Source organism: Oryctolagus cuniculus, chromosome 9 (assembly GCF_051225735.1).
Source record: "Oryctolagus cuniculus isolate XC-2025 breed Fujian yellow rabbit chromosome 9, ASM5122573v1, whole genome shotgun sequence".
In the NCBI taxonomy this organism is placed as follows: Eukaryota; Metazoa; Chordata; class Mammalia; order Lagomorpha; family Leporidae; genus Oryctolagus; species Oryctolagus cuniculus.
The window spans coordinates 89,606,710-89,623,241 of record NC_142875.1 but is presented as its reverse complement, the minus strand read 5'-3'; the positions used below and the strand labels follow the sequence as shown (position 1 = coordinate 89,623,241).

Sequence of the window (16,532 nt, the reverse complement as noted above, 5' to 3'; positions counted from 1 at the left end):
GTTTGCAGACTTGGCCAAAGCAACCTTTTTGGGAATGAACCAGCATATGGAAGATCTCTCTTTGTCTCTCTCTCTGTAATTCTGGCTTTCAAATAAATAAATAAATAAATATTGACCTGAGGTTAATTGTTAAGCACTTGGTCTGAGTTTCTGTTAGACTTTTCCCCTTTATTCTTCATTCTGTGCTAGAGGTCACGACTTTCCTCTTCCTTTTACTCCATGAAAATAGCTTATGTCCAGTACTTCAAGTATACTCATAATTTTCTTAAACTGAAGAATGTAAATCTTTGACCTTCTTTTGAACTACAGACTACATGACATGAAGATTAAATAAGGGGCCATGAATGTCAGTGTCAAAAAGACATTATTACTGATCTAGACAGTCTTTCTGGTCTGTGTTACTACTTACTTATGTAAAAATAAAAATTTTTCTGAAATATTTCCTTCTTAGCTACCCAGCCAGAAGATGAGGATTGTTGATTTGTAGTCAGACTGACTGATTTCTAGTTTCAGCTCTTACATCATGTGGTACAACCTAAGTTTCAATTTCTTCATGTATAAATGGAATTATTATTTCATTTCTCATTAGATTGGCATGGAAATTAAATAAAATAACACATATTAGACAGTTACCCCAATATCTGTTAAATAAGTGCTTACTGTTTTCCTGCCTCTCCTGAACTCCCCCACACTGAATAGTTTACAAGCCTTACTCATTTTTGTTTTATGCTCAAGACAATTCCTGACAAATAGCAAGTACTCAGTAAATGATTATGTTTTGTCTTTGTGTGTGTGTGTGTGTGTGTGTGTGTGTGTGTGTGTGTGTGTGAATGAATAGTAGGTAAATCTGCATCTTGGTGCTGCTTTTCTTTTTACTGGGATTCTTGCAGAAAGGAGGAATATAGTTGATCACAGGCCCTTCCCCTATCCCAGGTAGGGACTTCACTAGCTCTCCTAACAATTTATTTATCTCAAATCTTCAGGGAAATGAAAAATTGCTCTTAAGTTCTGGTCGATAAACATCTGACTTATTTGAACCCAAAGGTGTTCAAATAACCTTGTATATAAGTCTCAGAAATGAGCCAGATTCCTAGAATGCTTCAAAATTATTTTGACTTCCTGGAATGCTTTCAGCTAAAAACCAAGCAAGGGTTATTGGAGTGATTGTGAATCTGGCCCATGTCCCAGAAGTGTAGAGATTTTGCTGAGTGAGTCAAATGGTTTGTCTTTTTTTTTTTTTTAATTTCTGTCCAAATGGAAACTTTTGCTCTACAGGTCTGAAGTCATCTGAAACCAAAAGAAAAATTTATTCAAGAAAGAATATTTTTACAATGTGTTAAGAATTTTAAAGCAATAAAAGAAAGGATGCCTCTTTACTCCAATATTTGCTTGCTTTTAAACTTCAGGAGAACCTTTTGGTCTCCATTTGCTCTATTCTCCAGATACAAATCTTTCCTTTGTTGGGTAGCCCCCACTCCATGCCTACATTCCTTTTTTTTTTTTTGGGTACTCAGTAAAAAGTTTATTTTTAAATGAAAGAGCCAGACAAAGAGCCTAATACATGCTTGTTCACTCCCCACATGCCCACAATCGCCAGGGCTGGGCCAAGCTGAAGCCAACAGTGGGAACCTCAGTCTGGGTCTCCCGCAGTGGTGGCAGAGACCCAAGAAGTTGAGCCATCACTTGCTGTTTCCCAAGGAGTACAATAGCAAAGAGTTAGAATTGATTGGAATTAGAACCCAAGTACTCTGATATGGAATCAAGTGTCCCTAGCTGTGGCTTAACCACTAGGCCAAATGCCTGCTCCTATATTACTCTTCTTGATTGATTTCCCTGGATGCCTTTATTTATTTACTAGAGGTTATATGAAAGGCCAAGTGAAAGAGGGAGAATCTTCCATCTTCTGGTTCATTCCCCAAAAGCCTGCATCAGCCAGCGTTAGGCCAGGCTGACGCCTGGAGTTAGGAACTCCATCTAAGTCTCCTGTGTCAGTAGTAGGGACTTGAGTATCTGAGCCCTCATCTGCTGCCCCCAGGTATTAGCAGGAAGCTGGGATGAGAAGTGGAATGGCTGGGACTTGGAACAGATACTCTGATTTGGGATGCAGGTGTCCCAAAACACAGCTGAATCCTCTGCACCACAAAGCCTGCCCCCCAGGAACCTTCTGCTGATTATGGACTGCTGCACATTAAGTCAGTTTACCTAGTAGTACAAAACTGTGCTATGTTAACCAAATGAAAGAACAGTATATTTTGCAACACGTTGGGTGTGTGGGGATCAGGAAGGGAAAGAAAGTTAGATGGTGATTAATGAAGTTTTCTAACAAAGGATTGTGAAAGTCTGGGGAGGTTCCATGAATACTATGAAATTGCTTTCCAAACAGATGTGAAGAGGTGCTGTTCTTTCATTCAGGTTCTTTAAGGGGCTTCAGAAAAGCCTCAAAACTTCTATGATTAGAAGATCATCAGACTTTTGGGTGTTTGATTTTATGTCACCTACTTCTTGAAGCATGATAGGAGGCAATGTTGTACAGTGGTTAGGAGCTCAGACTCTACCTAGACTGCCAGGCTTTGTATCTGAGCTCTGCTGTTTGCATGTCTTTGGTTATGTATTTCCCCTTTGTATCAGATTTCTCACTTATAAAAAGAAGATAATTCTAATACATATCACTAAGGATTTTTGTAGGGATTTGATGAGGGAGCAAGGAAGGGAGAAAGAGAATGTGTAGCATACAGTATAGGACCTGGTGTTCCATATTAACTGTTATTATGTATTGATATTACTGTAACTGGTCATTGGGATGTCAAATCACACAGATACTTCTTTCAGGTCTTTGCGCTATCTTCTTTGTATATTTTGCTTATACAGATATATAACTATTGTTACTTTTTTTTTTTAAGACTTACTCATTTGAAAGGCAGAATGACAGAAAGGAGAGACAAATATTACATCTACTGATTTGCTTTCCAAGTGGCTACAGCTGCTAGGGTAGGGCCCGGTTGAAGCTAAGAGTCTGGAATTCCATCTGTGTCAGGAACCCAAGTAATTGGACCATCTTCCCCAGGCACATTAACAGGGAGTTAGATCAGAAGCACAGCAGCCAGGACTCAAACCTGCTTTCTAATGTGGGATGTGGGTTTCACAGACAGCAGCTTAACCTGCTGTGTGACAGTGTCAGCCTCTATTTTGTTGCATGTTTAAAAATTATTGGAAAAAATTAAATTATTAGTAATACGCATCAGAAATGTGATGAGCATAACTCTTATAAATCACAATGATTTGATTGAGGCAAAGAAATCATTATGCCTGGGTCAGCATTGTGCTGCAGGTTAAGCTGCTACCTGCAATGCTGGCATCTCATATGAGCATTGGTTCATGTCCCTGCTGCTCCTTTTCCCATCCAGCTCCCTGCTTATGCACCTGGAAAAGCAGTGGAAGATGGCCCAAGTGCTTGGGACCTGCCACCTACATGGGAAACCTGTTTGAAATTCTTGGCTCCTAACTTCAACTGTTGCAGCATTTGAGCATGAACCAGTGGATAGAAGATCTCTCTCTCTCTGTCTCTCCCTATCTTTTTGTAACTCTGCCTTTTAAAAAGAAAATCATTATATCCAAAGTGGTGAAATTTTAGCATTAGGTGTGTGTTGTGGACTTAGGCAGCTTTTCACTTTGTTCAAATGTTTGAGAATGGGAAAGAAAGAAAATTACAAAGCATGTATACAATGCTAGTTTACTGTTTAAAAATGTGTCTAGGGCTGTCGAAGGCAGCAGAATATGGCCCAAGTACTAGGGCCCCAGCTACCCATGTGGGAGATGTGGATGGGCTCAAAGATCAGTCTCTGATCCGCTGGTTCATTCCCCAAATGGCCCCAACAGGGCTGGGCCAAGCCAAAGCCAGGAACTGAGAACTCCATCTAGGTCTCCTACATGGATGACAGGGACCCAAGTACTTGGGCCATCTTCCACAGCCTTCCCAGGAACATTAGCAGGGTGCTAGATCAGAAGCAGAGCAGCTAGGACTGGAACTGGCACTCAGAAATGGGATGCTGGTACTGCAAGTGATGGCTTAACCCATGGGATCTGCATAATTTGAAGTGAAGGGATAGACATCTTCCATGACTGGTAAAATAGCATGAATTATTTTATTTGGCTTTATCATATATGTATATATATATATTTAAAACAATTTATTATGTATAAAAAGAAAGGACTTGTGCATATTAGTAGGAGTCTTCCCTAATCTGTTGAGTTAATGTGTTTCTGAAAGTTCTGTTCCTGGCAGAAACATCTAGAAGGATGGAGGTTTATTGTATTCTGTTTTACCAGACTTCTCTTTCAATATAAACCCACATGTTTCTAAAAATGTTTTTTTTTTTTTCTAAATGATTGCAGAAAGTGTCTCCTTACCCTCCCTATTAAGATTTATTTATTTATTTGAAAGTCAGAATTGCAAAGAGGGAAAGACAAAGAGAAATCTTCCATCCTCTGATTTACTCCCCAGACCCACAAGCTCCATCCAGGTCTCTGAACTGGGTGGCAGGGGCCCAAATACTTGGCCATCTTCTGCTGCTTTTCCCAGGCCATTAGCAGGGAGCTGAATCGGAAGTGGAGCAGCTGGGACACAAACCAGCCCATATGGGATGCTGGCATCGCAGGCGGTATCCATACCTGCTATGCATAATGCTTCCCCAAGCCTCCCTAGCTTCAATAATCAAATTTTATTTTTGCACTGCACTTTCTAATAGTTAAAATATTACCTTTTTTTTTTTTTTTGACAGGCAGAATGGATAGTGAGAGAGAGAGAGACAGAGAGAAAGGTCTTCCTTTGCCGTTGGTTCACCCTCCAATGGCCACCACGGCCTGCGCACTGCGCTGATCCGAAGGCAGGAGCCAGGTGCTTCTCCTGGTCTCCCATGGGGTGCAGGGCCCAAGCACTTGGGCCATCCTCCACTGCACTCCCGGGCCATAGCAGAGAGCTGGCCTGGAAGAGGGACAACCGGGACAGAATCCAGCGCCCAGACCGGGACTAACTAGAACCCAGTGTGCCGGTGCCTCTAGGTGGAGGATTAGCCTATTGAGCCGCGGCACCGGCAAAATATTACCTTTTTTTAAAAAAAGATTTATTTATTTATTTGCAAGTCAGAGTTACACAGAGAGAGGAGAGGCAGAGGCAGAAGTAGAGAGAGGGAGAGGGAGAGGGAGAGGGAGAGGGAGAGGGAGAGGGAGAGGGAGACGGAGAGGTCTTTCATCCGCTGGTTCACTCCCCAGATGGCCGCAATGGCCAGAGCTGCACCAGGCATAAGCCAGGAGCCAGGAGCCAGGAGCTTCTTCCAGGTCTCCCATGAGGGTGCAGGGGCCCAAAGACTTGGGTCTTGAACCGGGTCTTGAACCGGCACCCATATGGGATGCCGGTGCTTAAGGCCAGGGCATTAACCTGCTGTGCCATAGCGCTGGCCCCAAAATATTACAATTTTATAATATTTTTCTCTCCCTCTTGGAATAATAACTTTTCTTGTTGGTTTCAGGGGTTCAACTAGATGTAGCTTCACAATCTCTGGATCAAGAAGTTTTATTAAAAGTTAAATCTGAAATTGAAGAAGAGCTAAAATCCCTGGACAAAGAAATTTCTGAAGGTCTGTTGATTCTTATTTTTTGTTTGGTGTGGTTCACCATTGGTTTGATTTGATTTCTGCAGTAGAGTGTTCTCAGCATTATTTGACTTCATTTGCACAGTATTTTAAGGGTGAAAGAAGAAGTTGGCCTTTTTCTCACTTGGGGGATAGGTTTGTAAACAATTTCCAGCTATTTCTAATATTTAGATGTATGCTTTTCTGGTTAAGTGACAGAAGAAATAACCATATTAAGGTACTTTATATTCTGTGTTTTTTTTTTTAAGATTTATTTATTTATATTTTGAAAGTCAGAGTTACACAGAGAGAGAAGGAGAGGCAGAGAGAAAGAGAGAGAGATCTTCCATCTGCTGGTTCATTCCCCATTTGGCTGCAATCACTGGAGCTGTGCCAATCTTCAGGATCTCCCACATGGGTGCAGGGGCCCAAAGACTTGGGCCATCTTCCACTGCTTTCTCAGGCCATAGCAGGGAGCTGGATTGGAAGTGGAGCAGCCAGGATCTGAACAGGTGCCCATATGGATGCCGGCACTGCAGGTGGGGGCTTTACCTATTACACCAAACCACCGGCCCCTGTATTCTGTTTTGGTTTGCATGTGGTTCCTTTAAAACTAATAACATTAGGGGCAGTATTGTGGCACACTGGTTAAAGCCTCCACTTGCAATGCTGGCATGCTACATGGGCACTGGTTCATGTCCCGGCTGTTGTACCTCTGATCCAGCTCCTTGTTAATGGCCTGGGAAAAGCAGCAGAAAGTGGAAGAAGGGTTTACGTCCCTGCCACCCAGAGGGGAGACCTGGAAGAAGATCTTGGCTTCTGGCTTCCACCTGATCCAGTGATCTGGGGAGTGGACCAGTGGATGGAAGATCTTTTTCTCTGTCTCTCCCTCTCATTGTCTATAACTCTACCTATCAAATAAATGAATGAAATCTTTAAAAAAAATTTATTCTTCCTGGGGCCGTTGTTGTGGTGCATCAGATTAAACCACCACTGGCATCCCATATTGGAGCATCAGTTCCTGTCTTTGCTGCTCACTTTCCAATCCAGCTCCCTGCTCATGTACCTGGGAAGGCAGTGCAAGATAGCCCACATATTTGGGCCCCTACCATCATGTGGGAGACCAGGATGGAGTTCCTGGCTCCTGGCTTCAGCATGGCCCTGCCCTGATGTTTGCAGCCATTTAAGGAATAAACTGGCTGGTGGACAATCTCTGTCTTTCTATCTTGCAAATAAATAAAATGTTACAAAGAAAAAAACAACAGTTTTTCTTCCTTGTATTGAACAAATGCTAAGTCTTTATAACATGGGGTTGGGAAGTGGTTAAGAAGCCAAAAGTTGAAAAGAAAGTTTATGAGTGCTAAAATTTATCTATGTGCAGGAATATTTGAAAGCAATGGACTCATCCTCTGAGGTGGAATAAACTAATTAGAATCTGGCTTAAGGGGCTGGTGCTGTGGCAGAGCAGGTTATGCTGCTGCCTGCAGCTCTGGCATCCCATATGGGCACTGGTTCATGTCCCGCTGCTCCACTTCTTATCCAAGTTCCTGCTAATGCGTCTGGGAAAGTAGCAGAAAATGGCTCAAGTACTTGGGCCCCTGCACCCACATGGGAGTCCCGGAAGAAGTTCCTGGCTCCTGGCTTCGGTCTGATCCAGCTCTAGCCATTATAGCCATTTGGGGAGTGAAATAACTGATGGAAGATCTCTCTCTCCCTCTCTGTATAATTCTGACTTTCAAATAAATATAATCTAGTTTAAGAAGTACCACAATAATAAAGTAAAAACAAAGTACTTAGCAGTGGATGGTGGAGTCAGGAGTTGCTTCTTATTTATTACTCATTTTTTCTTTTTTTTTTAAATCACTCTTTTTAAAAAGAATGTTTCTTTAAAGAGTTTTTTTTTTACAGATATATTTTGTATGTTAATTACTTTTATTTATATGAAGCACAGAGAGAATGAGAGAGAGAGAGATATCGATCTCCTATCCTCTGGTTCATTCCCCAAATGCCTGCAACAGCTAGGACTGGGTCACTCCAAAGACAGGAGCTGGGAACCATCTGTGTATCCTGAGTGGTTGTCAGGGACTCAAATACTTGAGCCATCATTTACTGCTTCTTAGGCTCATGAGTAAGAAACTGAAATCAAAAGCAGAGCCTGGGCCGGCGCCGCGGCTCACTAGGCTAATCCTCCGCCTTGTGGCGCCGGCACACCAGGTTCTAGTCCTGGTCAGGGCACCGGATTCTGTCCCGGTTGCCCCTCTTCCAGGCCAGCTCTCTGCTATGGCCCGGGAATGCAGTGGAGGATGGCCCAAGTGCTTGGGCCCTGCACCCCATGGGAGACCAGGATAAGCATCTGGCTCCTGCCATCGGATCAGCGTGGTGCGCCGGCCACAGCGCGCTGGCCGCGGTGGCCATTGGAGGGTGAACCAATGGAAAGGAAGACCTTTCCTTTCTCTCTCTCTCTCACTCTCACTCTCACTGTCCACTCTGCCTGTCAAAACAAAACAAAACAAAACAAAAAAAAGCAGAGCCTAAAATTGAATCCAGCTACTCCAGTATAGGATGTGGGCATCCCAAGGGATGGTTTAATTGTTGTGTGAAATACTCAGCCTTCATATATCATTTGTTTTTTAAGATTTATGTATTTATTTGAAAGGCAGAGTTAGGATGAGACAGAGAGAGAGATCCTTCATCCATCCACTGGTTCACTCCCCAACTGGCCACAATTGCCATAGCTGGGCCAGACTGAAGCCAGGAGCTAGGAGCTTCTTCCAGATCCCCCACATGGGTGCAGGGGCCCGAGTACTTTAGCCATCCTCTGCTGCTTTCCCAGATGCATCAGAAGGGAGCTGGATTGGAAGTGGAGCACCCAGGACTCAAACCAGTGCCCATAGGGTATGCAGGCATTGCAGGCAGCAACTTTAGCTGCTATGCCACAGTGCCAGCCCCAATTTATCATTCCTTTTCAAAAATTAATTAATTAATTTTCAGTTTATTTGAAAGACACAGGTACACACAGAGATAGGCAGGCAAGAAAGAGTTCTTTCATCTGCTGTTTCATTCCCCAAATGCCTGCACCAGTCAGGGCTGGGACAGGCTGAAGTGAGGAGCCCAGAACTCAATCTGAATCCTCTCTATAAAAAGGAGCTCATGTAATTGAGTCATCATTTGCTACCTCTTAAGGTATTCATTAGCAAGAAGGTGGATCAGAAGTGGAAGAATTGGGACTTGAACCAAGCACTGCAATATAGCATCTTAAGTATTCCACTAAACACCTGCTGCCATTCACCATTCTTCCTTTTATTTAAAAAAAATTTTTGAGAGCAAAACTCTTTAAAAAAAAAATTGATTTATTTACAGTGACCGAAGAGGGAGAGACAGAGATGGGGGTGGGGGAGAGAGAGAGAGGGAAGGAGGAATCTTCCATCTGCTGATTCAGTCTCCAGATGTACCACCAGATTTCCTAAGTGAGCATCAGGGTTTCATGTACTTGACCCATTATCGTTGCATTCCAGGCCCATTAGCAGGAAGCTAGATCAGAAGCTCACTTGAACCAGGCATTCTGATAATGGGATGTAGGTGCCCCAAGTGTCAGCATAACCTGCTGTGCCACAATACCTGCCCCTAATTCATCATTCTTTATTCTTTTTTAGAAAACTTTTATTTGATAAATATAAATTTCAAAAGTACAACTTTTTGGATTACAGCAGTGTTTCCCCCCATAACCTCCCGCAAAACATCCCATCTCCTACTCCCTCTCCCATCCCATTCTTCATTAAGATTCATTTTTCATTATCTTTATATACAGAAGATCAACTTAGCATATACTAAGTACAGATTTCAATAGTTTGCACCCACACAGACACACAAAGTATAAAGTACTGTTTGAAGACTAGTTTTACCGTTAATTCTCATAGTACAACACATTAAGGACAGAGATCCTACATGGGGAGTAAGTGCACAGTGACTCCCGTTGTTGATTTAACAATTGACACTCTTATTTATGCCATCAGTAATCACCCGAGGCTCTTGGCATGAGCTGCCAAGGCTATGGAAGCTTCTTGAGTTCAGAAACTCCTGCCTTATTTAGACAAGGCCATAAGCAAAGTGGAAGCTCTCTCCTCTCTTCAGAGAAAGGTACCTCCTTCTCCTTCTTTGATGGTCCCTTCTTTCCGCTGGGATCTCACTCACAGAGATCTTTCATTTAGGTCATTTTTTGACACAGTGTCTTGGCTTGCCATGCCTGAGAAACTCTCATGGGCTTTTTAGCCAGATCTGAATGCCTTAAGGGCTCATTTTGAGGCCAGAGTGCTGTTTAGGGCATTTGCCATTCTGTGAGTCTGCTGTGTATCCCGCTTCCCATGTTGGATCATTCTGTCCTTTTTAATTCTGTCAATTATTCTCAGCAAACACCGGTCTTATTTATATGATCCCTTTGACACTTAATCCTGTCTTTATGATCAATTATGAACTTAAACTGATCACTTTAACTAGTAAGATGGCATTGGTACATGCCACCTTAATGGGATTTGGAATCCCATGGCACGTTTCTAGCTTTGCCATTAGGAGTAAGTCTGAATGAGCATGTGCCAAACTGTACGTCTCCTCCCTCTCTTGTTCCCACTGTTATATTTAACAGGGATCAATTTTCAGTTGCCCTAATTCATCATTCTTATACTGACTTGGTCAGTAGTAGTAAACTAACTTGATTAGCATTTTTAACATGTCAGTTTACTAATTTTCTTATATTAAAGCTATAATTTTCCATTAAACCTTTCTATTTTTTGGAAAAAAATCTAAATTTAGGATTTGCTAGTTTTTGTGTTACAGGAAAGATTACTGTCTGTAGTGAATATCTGACCTTTGTTGTGGCATATAACTGCTAGCTTGTTTCTATAGCACAATCTATAGTATTGTTTACTAACTTACATTTTTCTTTGTACTGTGTTCAGCCTTCACCAGCACTGGCTTCGACCGTCATACTTCTCCAGTTTTTAGCCCTGCTAACCCAGAAAGCTCCATCGAAGACTGCCTGGCCCATCTTGGAGACAAAGTGTCACAGGAACTGAAAGAACCTCTGCATACAGCACTGCAGGTGCTCCTCAGCCAGTGAGTTAGCATTTCCCAGTGGGCATGTGCTTGCTTCTCTAAGTAGTCCCTGGATCTCACACAGCACTCAGTTGGTTAAGGCTTTGTTGTAGATGCACAGTGTCATTTCTTTTCTCACTTTTGTGCACTGCTTGTTCTTTTGCTTTCCCAAAGCATCTCTGTTTCTGTTTTGAGTGAAACTTTGCATCAAAGCAGTGATTTACCTGTTTCATCACAGGCTTGATCATTTGTAGTTATTTGTTGAGCTGTCAGGCTTGAACACATGCTTTTACTGAGTTACAAACACAGCTATTTCACTTTTCCTGACCACATTTTACTACCATTTCTTGTATCCAGTAATAGATAATGGCTGGCTTTTGTGTATTGTCATGTGGGAGTAACATTATGTCAGTATTTTAGATACTTGAATTTAATATTATATCTGCTTCCCAAATGTTGCTAAACTTTGAGGTTGCACATCTGCCCCTGGAACTTTTTCCACATTTACAGTGGGAATCTTTCTGCTAACCACTGCGCTAAAGACAAGAAGCTAGTAATAAAGTGTATTAACAATGGGTCTAAATCATGTATTATAAATCTTAAGAATCAGTCTCTCCTAATTCTTTGCCAGGATTCATTATAGAATTGATATGAATTATAAAAAATATGAGAGGATTTCAAGAAGTTCATGGAAACAGAATTATAAGTTTATTTTGACGTTAAAAAATTTTTGGAATCCGCTCATTGGTTTTTAAATTTCTTTTCCAAACTAGAACATGACAATTCGTGCACAGTCTCTGCCCACCCATCAATAAGTTCATTATCATTTTTTTATAATACGTATTTTTCATGAACTTTTTGCAGACGGCTTGTATTTGTCTTAATGAAGATTGACAGCTCCATAAAATGGCAAAAGTTCCTCAATAAAAAGGCTAGAATTCATGTGTTAAATTACTCTTGTGGTAATTACTATTGCCCTTTCATGTAGGCACAGTTCATAATTTACTGTTTGTAAGAAGAAAGCAATTTGGGTTTTAGGGGAATTCAGTTTGTTTCTGGGTTTCCTGTTAAAATGAGGAAATGTAAACACATCTTAATTAGAATAGACAGTGAAATTAAATTGTACATGGATTTTCTTTATATACAGAAAAGTTAAAATAAATATGTCAGGGAAAACAGGAAATTTGGATTTATAGCAATGATTTTCAAAGAGTGTTCCATGGAGCCTTAGTCTCTGAGAGGCTGAGGAGGTAAGGGATAGGCTGGGTGCATGGGGCTCATCAGCGCCTGTGTACTCTTCTTAAACCAGAACACCTACACCTTCATGTATTTGGCATGTTGGGCAATATTGAGATTGCTTGTAAGACTTGCAAAAGACATTTGCTGCTTCGTTAAAAAAAAAAAAGAAAAGAAAAGAAAAGAAAGCCCCAAACTTGCAAGGGCTATTGGGACTGGGAATATAACGGAGAGTTATAGACAAAGTTTCAAACTTTGATATAAACTGTTGTGGCTCTGAATAAACCACTATACTCTTTATATGTCGATTTCTACATCTGTTAATTTTCAACTCTGTCAAAAATAGTATTATGATTTTTTTAAAGTATTCTGGAGGCTTTCATAATCTACAGGAAAAATTGATAGTCTTCTCATTGCAAATTATGTTTAAAAGAAAATTAGCTTGGATAAATATTGTTTCCCAAACAATGAATGCTGATATAATTACTTTTGAAATTGGTCACATACTAGTCTCTTTATGGTAAATTTTTTCCACAAATCTACTATTGAAGTTTTAAGCTCTCTAACTCATACCTTGAAAATAAATAATTTATGATAAACCAGAAGTATCATACTAGTTGAAGGCAATATCTCAAGGTGGAAAACGCCACCTGCTTTGCCTCTGGATGATTTTATTGAAATAGGACACAAATTCTGAACTCTTCCTCTAGAACACCAGTAGGTTCAAAAAAACATCCCTTCTCCTCTTTTTTTTTTTCATACTCATATGCATTACATTTTTTTAGTACTAAGTATATTAGTTCCCATAATCCCCTTTTCTTCTTTGCTAAGAATTAATTAATTCTCCACTGGGACTGATTATTCAGCTTAGTTTCTATGTAGTAGATTTTCTTTGAATGTTTTAATCTGCATCTTTTATGTGCTTATATGTATGTAAATATAATATTTCAAATCATGTTTCATTCTGAAGGATGCTAAAGTATTTAGCTTAATAGACACCTATAACAACTGCTTGTGACCCACAGCAGCATCAGAGAGTTCAGGAAAGGAAGTGAAGGTGCTGATACATGCAAGTAAAGTTTCAGAAAGAATATAGGTACATAGACTATATAATATATGCTGAAGTTCAAGGTTACAGGAAGCTGGTATATAGCCCAAGGCGTCATAAAAAAAAGTTAAGCTTACTTTAATGGGAATGTGATGTCAGGAAAATACTATATACTGTGTACATCTTTTTATTATAAAGCTGTCTTATTTTTCAGCATGCTGTAGTATTGATTTGATATTGATTTCTATAAAACAATGATATGTATGTCACCAGAACTTTTTTTCCAAAATATCTAGATCAGTGCTGTCCTACAGATAAAACGTAAGTCACATGTATGTAATTTAAATTTTTCTGCAAGGCACATTAGGAAAAAAACGGTAATAATTTTTTTTAACTTTTAGAAGTATATTTTTAGCCTAGTATACTTACTCAATGTATCATTTCAGCATCAACTCAATATAAAAAAAGAAATATTTTGCATTCTTTTTTCTTCCTTTTTGAAATCCAGTGTATGTATTTTATCCCTTCAGCTCAACACTAGCCACTAGCCACATTTCAAAGGATCATTAGCTGTATGTGGCATCTGAACAGTGCTGTGTGTGGCATGTGTCAGAATCATAACTCGAGATGAGAGTAGTGTGGCCTTGGGAGCCAGATCTAAGTGGGTGTAAGCACTACTTTGCTGCTTGGCTGCCGTGTGGTTTTGCAGTAGTCTCAACTTTTCTGAGTTTTGTTTTCTAGTATGTAAAATAACATAAAATACAAATATTTAAAAACAGAAAACCTTGCTTAGTATACAACCAATGACTGGTATTTACTGTTAGCCTAAATGTTCATAGGCCAAAGAGTTCACACACCAGAGTGGGCAGAACAGAAAATGCCCTGGAAGAAGATTTTAAAATTTACAAAAGTAAGACTTCTCTTACTCATTTGTATATGTCTGTTAATACTTTGCCCCAAAAAGACAAAAAAGGGGCAAATTTTATTAAACTGTTACCCATGCTATGGATGCCTTCATACATTACTTGATACCATGTTTTTGTTTGTTTTATGTGTGAAACTAGTGCTTAAAATATAGTACTTAAAATCTCTCAACATACTAGTGAGTGATGGTCATTACTCAAAGGTGTGAGTTTTGGGCGTGATCAGTACTTACATATGAATAATCAGAAGGACTTCTTTCTCTACCTGCCAGGATTTGGGATCATAAGACTCCAAGTTAAAAATAGGGCTCCATTATTGCTCTTGTTTATTCCAGCTCCTTGTATTCTCAGTTTGAAAAGTCTTCCAGTGACATGTCTAGTTTTTAAATATTTTAGACTTTCTATCTTTAAAAACAGGTAAAATTCCACTTTTAATTTTACTGAGATAATTTTTTATTTGTTAGTGTTTGATCTTATTTCAATAACCCAAGTATTTATCTGCAGCACAGTAGTTCTACCAGATAAGTTCCAAGCAATTACAGGAACTTAATGAGAATATACATTTATCTTGCTGTGTTATTAACCACATTCCCAAGCATGCACCTTAGCCTGTATCATAAAAATGTGAAACCTATAGAAAGCTTAAAAATGCATAGCAAACATAAAAAAGCTACATCTTGTAAAAAACAATGTGTTGAATAATTCTTGTCACTTTAACAAAAGTTCAACAAAAGAGCAGTGACTGTATATTTATTCATCTGGAAATAGAGTTTTCCTTGTTTGTGACACAGACTTTTAAAAAAATCTCTACAGGCCAGTGACATATCAGGCATATCGTGAGTGTACACTGGAGACTGCAGTTCATGCCAGCGGCTGGAATAAGGTATTCACCACATTATCTTTACTCTTGCAAGATTTTAGTATGTTAATAATAAAGTATAGGAGGAATTGTTGACATCATTCAGCATAAAACTGTTAAATTCATTAATACATGGGTTCAGTTGTATTAAGTGGGTATTTTTGGTCTATCTGGTTTTTTGATGAACCCTGCAAGGTTCCACTTGGCTCAGAAATGTGTGCCCGGTAGTGTGTGTAGCATCCTTCTTCTGTCTGTCCTGAGTTTCCCATCATGCCTTCATTTCTATGCATTTTAGACATGGCATGTATCTCCAGATAGTTATTTGTTAACATATGAGTATGTCTGGGGGAAGAGAATAAGGACATTGTCTGGAAGAAAGCCTCATGTAGTTCTCTGACATGAATAACACCATTTGTAGTTTACATTTTGCAGAGTCTCTTGTGTCACATCTCATTTGATCATTGCAGACATCTTTTGCAGAGGGCACACTGGATTAGGTCAGGTGACTAAAAAGAAAAAAAGTTAAATGATTTGCCTTGACTAGCAAACATTGAAACCAACTCTAGAGCTAATATCTTTGGATCCTTGCCTTAATGTTTGTATCTGCTGTCCCATTCTGCTTATCCTTTATCATAGACTGCATTATCTGTCACCTTGAAAGAAGCAATGGCTAAGGGGGATGCAGTAAAGATGGCTCATCTCACTCAGAGGAGAAAAATAAATGGTCTTAGATGATTTGGTGCTAGGGATGTGGAAATTCAGTACAATTATTTTTACAAATAAACCCTCTACTCAGAATCATCTATATGAATTTTCCCATGGTATCTGTAGGGAGTTGTTTCCAGGATCTTTCAAAAATACTGAAATTCATGGATACTCAGATCCCTTATAAAATTGTGTGGTATTTGCATTTAACCACATATACGTTCCTTCTCTATATTTTAAATCACCTCTAGATTACTTTTAGAATGCCTAATATAGGAGCAAACATTGGGGCACAGTAGGTTAAGCTGCCACTTTGGGTTCGAGTCCCAACTGCTTTACTTCTGATTGAGCTTCCTGATAATTTGCCTGGAAATGCATTAGGGGATGGCCCAAGTGCTTGGGCCACTGCCACCCGTAGGAGACCAGGTTGGAGTTCCTGGCTCTTGCCTTTGGCCTGGTCCAGACCTGGATATTGTGGCTAGTTGAGAGGTAAACACACCAGATGGAAGATCTCTCTGTCTTTCTATTGCTCTTCCTTCAATTAAATAAGTAAATATTTAAAAAATACCTAATACAAGAAAATGATATGTAAATAATTATTGTCCTATATTATTTAGAATATAATGAGAAGAATACAGTATGTATATGTTCAATACAGATGAATTTTTTTTCTTCCCCAAAATTTAAATATGTGGTTGGATGTGGAACCCTAGGATATGGGGTACTGACTGTAAATGGGCCAGACCATGGAATCAAGTGTGCTAGATTGATGTCCAGTAGGTACATAATCAAACATTTCAATCTTAGCTTTTTTTTTAATAAATTTTTTTAAGATTTATTTATTTGAAAGTCAGAGTTACATAGAGAGAGGAGAGGCAGAGAAAGAGAGAGAGGTCTTCCATCTGATGGTTCCCCAATTGGCTGCAACGGCCAGAGCTGCGCTGATCCGAAGCTGGGAGCCAGGAGCTTCTTCCAGGTCTCCCACACAGGTGCAGGTGCCCAAGGACTTGGGCCATTTTCCACTGCTTTCCCAGGCCATAGCAGAG

The 16,532-nt window shown here is 39.9% G+C and overlaps 1 protein-coding gene and 1 non-coding gene across 15 annotated transcripts in view; one reads left to right on the top strand and one right to left on the bottom strand.

Moving 5' to 3' along the window:
• Positions 1–16,532, top strand: part of BCL2L13 (BCL2 like 13) — a 102,806-nt gene that overhangs the window by 39,971 nt on the left and 46,303 nt on the right. For 6 of the 14 annotated variants that reach the window (XM_008250122.4, XM_008250127.5, XM_008250126.4 and 3 more), the window contains exons 3-5: positions 5,526–5,633; positions 10,580–10,736; positions 14,736–14,805. In XM_008250122.4, the coding sequence (XP_008248344.1) occupies positions 5,526–5,633; positions 10,580–10,736; positions 14,736–14,805 (335 nt within the window). The remainder of the gene's footprint in view (positions 1–5,525; positions 5,634–10,579; positions 10,737–14,735; positions 14,806–16,532) is intronic. The other 8 variants (XM_089304334.1, XM_089304333.1, XM_070049098.1 and 5 more) reach the window with 3 other exon arrangements.
• On the bottom strand, positions 11,482–11,544 carry LOC127488327 (small nucleolar RNA SNORD43). Its single transcript, XR_007916000.1, has one exon. It is a non-coding gene; the product is annotated as a small nucleolar RNA SNORD43 (small nucleolar RNA).